This window comes from Anopheles bellator, chromosome 1 (assembly GCF_943735745.2).
Source record: "Anopheles bellator chromosome 1, idAnoBellAS_SP24_06.2, whole genome shotgun sequence".
In the NCBI taxonomy this organism is placed as follows: Eukaryota; Metazoa; Arthropoda; class Insecta; order Diptera; family Culicidae; genus Anopheles; species Anopheles bellator.
Genome location: NC_071285.1, coordinates 40352559 through 40360843, shown reverse-complemented (window position 1 = coordinate 40360843; position 8285 = coordinate 40352559). Strand labels below are relative to the sequence as shown.

Genomic DNA, 8285 nt, shown 5'->3' with positions numbered 1-8285 from the left:
AGCAGCTAGGGCGTAGGCCGGTAGTGAAGACAGTGAAGAAGTAGCCGCCAAAGTGGCCGCTATTGTGGCGGGCAGCTTCGGTGTTGGTCCGTGTGGCCCCGGCGGTGGTCTCGGCGTCGGTAGCGTCGGAGGTGCGGAAGCCGCGGGAGGAGGCGACGGGCGGGATACCGCGGCCAAGATTCGCCTGAAAACTGGCAAACCGAGGGAGGGCAGCGTGGACGACGGTTGCAAAATTATGATCGATATCAAAAGCTCGCCCGATTATCTGAATCGGTCCTCCGGTGGATCATTCGGTAACTTTTCAATGTTATTTGCTGGTAATTATAATGATAAATCAACCAACCAAAACCACTCCCAATGCATCGAACAAACTTTTTTCACCTCTATTTGACTGCAGCTTATTATCAAATTTTCTACATAATAATTTACAAATTCGTCTAGAGAAATATTATCAATTTTTAGTACATTTTTTTCCATTCGTATGGAACGTTTGGAATAACCATAACGTTAAAAAACCCATTTATGTTTCGTTAACTTTTTTTGTAAGGATTCATTTTCCGACCTCCTGACCTCAGCTTCAAATCGTCTTCTAATGAGTGATAGCATTAATTAAGTTGTTTAACACTAGATATACCATCGTTTTCAGTAGGGTTCAGTATATGTGATACACTCTTCTATTTGCTTACAAATAACAAACGGTTAAATATTTTTCAATGCTTGAACTTTTACTTTAAAGGTTCTTTCAAGACATTTATGTATAAAATACAATTTTCATTGCAGAAAATTGAAAAATATGACAAACTCGTTTCCAAAGTGGTAGGTGTTCAATTCAAGCGGTGTGATATTAAAGAAATGATATAATTTAAAATCTCATTCCAGTGAAGCTCATTTTAACCTCAGTGGTCATGTTAACAGTTACGTAATAGTTATGTTAATAGTTGTAATAGTTACACAAGCAAATCAGCAACCATTGGCCACCTCTAGACCCAAATTCGAATTGCTATTGCCGACCAGAGACAATCGAAAATGTACTCAAAATAAGTCGAACTAATGGACTACCATACCATAAGTTCAAGCAACGAAAAATATTAAACCGTTTTTGCTTTATAGCGAAATAAAAAAGTGTATCATATGGCTCAGTGTATGGCTTTACAAAACAAACTTTAAATATTACAAAACGCAAAAAAAATCTCTGAAAGACTGTTGAGTACTTGATAATTTATAAACCTTGGTGAGATATGTAAAAGTGTCTGTGAAAGTCTGATATTTATAGCAATCATCTAAATCATAAATGTACATAAAATCACATAGATTTAAATGAGTGACTGAAATATGGAATCTCTACTCTTCTTGTCTAGTATTGAAATTAAATTAAATGCAATTATTTGGAATTACACAAGATCCCTGTGACTTACATAATTTTCCGCGCATTACTTTTCCCTCTTCGACAGACTCCTCGTACAAGTCATCATGGGGCTCCCACAGTTCATCGCAGAGTCAAGGTAAGTCAATCGTGCCCCGTAGTCCCCTTTAGCCCTTCCAGCAGCGTCCCTTTCCATGCCGAGCGGATGTACCGAATGAACACCCGGAGCTCCACGGGTCTGCATTTGTCACCGCCATTTTCCTTGCGTTGGCCAACTTTTGGGGCACCCGCCCCACCCCACGGCCAGAGCGCCAACAAACTCGGGACGGCTGACACCGGCACTCATGCGGGCTCGGATTCTCGGCAGCGAAATTGTGCCCGCAAGTGCCGGCAAAGTCGCTCATGCGAAAATTTCATTATCTCTTCGGCGCTACTAAGCGGCCCAGATCCTGATCCTTTGATATTACTTGGCTCACGCTCGCAACGCTCCGGGCGCTCTCATCCGGGCGCCGGGACCGGACCCGAATGTGCCCGAAAAAGGCGGAAAACAGTCACCGTGGCCACCGCAAATCGGCACCAGGGCCACCGCCCGCGCTAATGTACAATCAAAACTAAACTAATACCAAAAAACAAATGTCACGCCCCGATGCGCCGCATCTTATGTCACGGACGGGCGACGGGAGTTCAAAGCCATTCCGCAGCCTCCAGCGGCACTCTCAGCACAGCCCCACAACTTTCACCACTCGGCCGTCGACTTGCAACTTCGCTTCGCCACTTTGTCACGGTTAAATTATTTTTGGTCCTGTGCCGCCGCCGCTGGCAAGTCTTGAAGTGAGTGAGTGGGAAAACTTTGCGTTCTGACACCGACGATCGGAGGCGTCAACGAAAGCGCCACGCTCTTTCTTGAGAGTCCTTTGGGAAAATGTTTCGAGCAGTTGGGTGGAAGGCTGAGTAGAAGATTCTACGTCTATTGGGAGCGGTTGGATTACGTTAGTGAGATTTTATGCCTTTCTTTACTTAAGAAATTATTTGGGACCGCTTTAACTAATGCAAAACGCAACAAAATCCAATTGTGTTCTGGTTTTGCCCAACAACACTTTGTGGTTATGAATACTCGCATTGAACGCTAATTATAAAGCTTGGTTCATATACAATTTGTTTTTTTCATTTCTGAATGGTTCATTCAAGATATTTATGCATAAAATACAATTTTGGTTGCAGAAAATTGGAAAATATGAGAAAAATATATTTCCAAACTGGTAGGTCTTCAACGAATTCCGATGCCAGTGTGACAGAGAGGGTTGGCGCGGGGCTAACAACCTCGCCTGTAAAAACAAACCGTTACAGAAAGCATCAGAGACTAACATTGTCTCTGGTGCAGGATAAGAGCTCAGCGGTTGTTCCCGTAGAAGAAGAAAAAGTTCTTCAACTCAAACTGTACGATATTTGAGAAGCTCATTAAATTTAAGCTTATTTCCCCCTTTAGCCACCAGCTTTAAGGTGGTTTTAATAATAATGATAGTTACGAGGAGTTTTCTGAGTTTTCTTTTTCAAAGACCCATGGTATTAAACAAAGAGAATTATAGAGACTCTTTGAAGAGAAATGTAGTGAACATAGTCCCAGTGAAAATTACCAGACTTTCCTCTGGAACAGGACTCCTTTGATGTGGACTCCTTTGTTGCTCCTCCGTTTACTTTACTAGCCAACTAATTGGGACATCGCAGTAGTCGCCTACTTCCGAATGCTTATGAATCTTACGTCAGCACCAGAAATTCGTGAATGGTCCTGCATATCACCGCCATTATATGCTCAATCACCAGCTCATTGCTAATCGATTGGAGGATCATAAGCTGCTCATAATCTTATTCCACAACAACAAGCCGAACCCGAAACCTGCACACCCATCCTAACCCTAACGAAGAACTTTACGGTTCGTTGGCTGAGTTCAAACGAGATCGCCCCGGGGACCAAAAATCACGACGCCATCACGGTGACGACGATGGTGTTACAAATTACACCCCGTGGCGTGCATCTCGCAGTATGGCATTAAAATTAAACTTTCGACACAAACAGCAATTCTGCCCGCCCGGTGATGAGATGCGCCCCGGGGCAACTTATCACCCCGCTGCTGCCCGCCCTCCACCGGGCTGGCCGGGGGTCGCGGAATCTTGGTGTAGGAAAATTCAATTTGAACGATGATCAAAACGTGGTTTCGCCCGATTCGCACTGATTGTAAACAATAAAGGCGTCAACCTCAGCGCATTATGCTGCCGTGGGGTTGAGACGAGAGTGGCACACCCGTGGGCGATGGCCTTTTGGCAGCCCCGGTCCCCGGTGCGTGTCAAAGAAAAACATTATCCTTGCCCCGGAGGCAGGACGGCTTTTGGCGGCCGGTCCGGATTGCGTAAAGAAGCGTGTTTTTCTTCCGCTCGTGCGAGTTTGATCCAGATCATAACACGTCCCGCCGGTGGATTGTTGGTTTGTGACCGCATTATGGAACCAGTTTATTGAAGAAGATGTTGATTTAAAGGATTCATTTTACGAAATTTTATTTAAACTCCAACCTCGAACACAGCTCACCATCTCATGCCCCAACGGACACGCAGGAAGTGGACCGTCGGGAAGACAGAGGCACTTGAGACACCAGCTAAATGCCAACATCTTCTGTTTAATGCCTCTCCCCTGGTGGGGACTAACTCCATCCATCAGTAGAAAGGTGTTGTTTCGCTAAGTTGCTCAAAGACAATGAAATCTTCCCGTCTGTGGCCATCGCCATTACTGACCGGGTGACTGACAGGACAGCGGCCGGGCACACATTGACTTATGGCCTTCACAAACAACACCCGACCGGATTCCTACTTTCGTCGAGGGTTGAGCATAACACATTGCCTTCATCATCTCGTCGTCATCGCCGCCGCCGCCGCCGTCAAACGCCCTGATGATCGTCGTCTAATTCGGCACCGCTTTTAATTATGTTCGATGTCTGTTTGCGAACTTTCCCACTTCATTATCGGTGGCTCTGTTTGCTCACGGCATGGGCCAGGACCATACACGCCACACGGTTGTTTGCTTCCGAAAACGGCCTGGGAAATCGATGAGCCGCAAAAGCGTGTCAGGCACGGCTGGGAGAAAGAATTTCGCGCCACGCCAAACTGTGGTCCAGTCCGAAAGTTGATCCTGTTTGCTTTGGACGGTGGCCAGCTCTGGTTCGGCTCTCGGAGTCGCTCCGAGCATGGCGCTTCAAGAGTATTGGCCCCAAAATCTATATTTTCGGAGTTTCACCTCAAGCCGTAGCAGTGTTGTGAGTGCTCCGAACACTCGAGACGGTTTCAGGACTGTTTACGAATGCACTCCGGTGAGCGTTATTTTGTTTAAGGAATACATTTTTAAGGCCATCTTCCACAAATCGAGCAACTAATTTCCTTGGAGATCCGAAACACTTTTGCTGCCATCTCTCGGTCTCTCGGGCCCGACTGAATTCGATGACACAAAGACCAACCTTCCTGGAACATCCTGTGCGCCACGCATCCAGACTGCAATCAAAACGGTCGGTGGCAATATTTGTAAATTTGCCCGAATTTGTACCATAAAACAGTGGTGGGTCGTGTATGTTTCTCGGGAGTGTATGTTTCTGGGCGAGCGAACATCAAAAAAGCACAAGAATCCCGCCCGCCCCACGGAAACCCAATCCGGCGCGGGGCTGTTCCGGCTTCTCCAGTCGGTTCGGTTCGTTAGGTTATGTTTCCGTTCATGTGTGGCAGCCCACCGTGCCCCTTTTATGCGGAGGACCGGTGACGACACCAATAAAAAAGAAAACAGGAGAAAATACACCCAAATATACTGTGTGGCAAACAAAATCTATGCAAACACGCCGCATGTTTTCGATCCGTTCGGTCAACGCCTTGCGATGGGTGAGATTTGTTTTCCGACCGTCGGCACGGAACCGCGCCTTCTTTCACACGCGCCTTTGGACGCAGGATCAATACACGGGCCGATTTTCGAACTCGTTTTTTTGGGTGGAATTCAGCAGAAATCGAGAAAAACGGATCAAATGGGGTGTCCTTTTTTGATATTGACCAAATACTTGTTTGTGTGGCGCTACAGGCAAAATAAACACGCGTTGGGTTAGAATGGGCCACATGAAAAGGACACTTGGACCACGGCGGAGGAGCACCAAGTTGAAACGGTGCAGATGCTAATTGAAAGTCCAAATAGATTCGACCGTTTTTTGGGGGAAAGTGTGCCATTTTCGGGTGCAAAATTTTAAATCGTTTAAGACCGGCACCGGCAAACTGAGCAATTCCGTCGATTGCCAAACTACAATTGGAAAGTAATAATCTGTTTGTTCGATAAAGCAAACTGAGGCGTTTTATTCCACCATCTGTCCTGATTGATGTTGAAGCGCCAAGCAACGTTTGGATTGTACGAAGAACTCGGTTCAGTTTGGAATTTGAAACATTTTTTAAAGATCGAATCCAAACTCAAATAGTATTTATCACAACAAACTGTTCTAGGTTTCGCGGTTCCTTTCCAGCGGACTTTAAAATGCCTCTCGAGCCGCTCGCCAACGTTGGCCACTCGGGCTGCTGTCACTATATTTCTGGAACACATCCTTCCGAATGTCCCTGGCGCTCCTGCTTAATGGTGTGTCAGCACCAGACTCGGCTCCTTGTTGTAGGCCTTCACCGTCAGCGCCACCCTAAATGTAAATCTCGCGCACATCAAGCAACAATTGCAACCTCTCTCTCGATGGCCCTCTATGCTAAGGACGCCGACAATCCGCATTCGTATCCAAAACCGAATTGGAGGCTTATTCGAAAGGTTTTCGTTTGTCCTCTCTCTCTCTCTCTTTGCGGTCTGCTAATTGAATGTATATTATTCGTATGCATTTCATGAGCCACTTGGCCAGGGTTTTTTTTTCTCAACCTGAACCTGAAGCGGCTACTCGCAAGAGCCCACTTGAAGCGCAACCATTTCCGTCAAGTGATCCTCGCGCAACAAATGTATCGATGCTGAATGACGCACGATTTTGGGTGTGTACTATTATGATTTTTAAAAAAAGGACGGCGTAGCGATTGAATGAATGCGAAACAATAGAACGATCGTTAGGTTGGCGGCCGGTTTTTATCAACGAACGCGCTGTTGATTGGCGAAAATACGGCGAAACCTGCAATAAAACATCATAAAACTCCGGTCGGCCTACGCACCGAGATTCGAGCCGAAGGACATGGGGACGCAATTGTATCTAATTTCTGGCTCGTCGTCACAAATGGCGAGGTCGATTTTGCACGCGGGGCGATTTGGTGCGGTTTGGCAATAAAAATAATTTGCAACAATGGCGAAGGATTCCGTTCAGAAGGGTTAAGCTTTTTTTCTTGGCCGAGATTCGCGTCGCAAAAAATCATCGTTTCGTGTGGAAAACAATTAAATGTTGGCTCTCACTACGCAAGTGTACGATATCATTAACGGCGCATAACGGAACGGAACACAAATGCAACGGACGACGATGAGCCTAATAAATTTTCTTCTCAACCGAAGCCTTGGGTTGCGGTTGAAATCGGCCTGGGGAACGCTTCTCGGCCGCTCGGGGTTCACGGCACGCCCGGCAACTGCGAGCCTTTTTTTCCGAGAGCACATAAATCCACCTTCACCGGAGGCAAAGTATGCAAATTATGCGACACTGCACCCACGCCTGCGGGCCAAGTGTGTGGCCTGTGAGCACTGCTCACTCATTAAATATGATTAAATAATTATGCTCCCATTCCGGGTCCGGTCGGCTTGCTGTCCCTGCTCCGGCTGAAAGTGCTGGCCCAGTTCGTATCTCACCCGGAACCAGAAATCCGGACGCATTTTTCAGCGCCACACCGGGGCCGAGGCCGGGACACTTTTAATGTCTTGAAGGAAGTGCCCCCCCAGCGTCACGGCGAGTGCGGTCAAGAGATTAATGATTAAATTATGCACTTTCAAGATGCTGCTTGTGCTCCCCGAAAGTGACACAATTAGTAGACCCCAGGCCCGAGTGTAGGACACGCTTGACTCCAAAGCCAATGGTTCGTGCACACGGAAGCCGATGTAATTTAATTTTACGATTGTGGAAATGTCTATATTACTCTGACTATTCGCTTGTTCGATACCGGGGTGCCTTTACCCAGTCCGCGGCCATGGCGGCCATCGTGGAATATGCGAGAATGGAGCCACCGGGTGACCTCCGGGGATAAAATAACAATACACAAACACACGCACACCGGTAACAAACGCGGGGGTCACCACTTGGCCCCCACTTGGGCTGTGGGCGGAATGGGTCTAACGACTTACGGAAGGAAGAAGGAAGAAAAGTTGAGAAAATATTTAATAATAACCGATTCCTTCACCCTAACCCTTGAAGCTCACGTGGCAGGAAAAGCAACTAGAAATCGCGCCCGGGTACCGGTAAACGGTTGACCAGCCGGTAGGCGGCCGACCGAACGCGGAAGGAACTCGCAGGAAATACAGGAAGCACACGGACCGGTGACGGAGGGGTGGGGCAAAAGCAGTAAACGAAGGGGCCGGCAAACCCGGGACCGGGCGAGAAGAAGAATGTTCCACTCATTTAACTATCCGAACAATCGCGTGGTTTCCCCATCCGGACCCGACCGGAAATGGCGTGACTTGGCCGGATTTAGCTAAAAAATGAAAAAGCAAAACCCGGGAATAATAATCACCGCGCTGTGGCCGCCCACAGTCGTTGCCACTCTCGTGTGCCAGGACATGGTGTTTGTGAGACAGCGGCCCGTGTTGTTTGGCTGTACGCTGGGTGTCGGATCGGAACGGCATCCTTTACGGTCCGCCGAAAGGCTAGACTCTAGGCAACTAGACATTCCAATCAATCAGAGTTTTGGGCGATAGATTCGAACGGTAAACAGTCCAGTGGCCTGACCAGCA

General features: G+C 47.4%; 1 protein-coding gene across 1 annotated transcript in view; it reads left to right on the top strand.

The window, feature by feature from the left end:
* Positions 1 to 235: 235 nt before the first annotated feature.
* LOC131216373 (DNA-binding protein D-ETS-3-like) overlaps positions 236 to 8285 on the top strand; it is a 28507-nt gene continuing 20457 nt past the window's right edge. The window contains exons 1-2 of the mRNA XM_058210848.1: positions 236 to 317; positions 1452 to 1502. Coding sequence (XP_058066831.1) covers positions 236 to 317; positions 1452 to 1502 — 133 coding nt within the window. The remainder of the gene's footprint in view (positions 318 to 1451; positions 1503 to 8285) is intronic.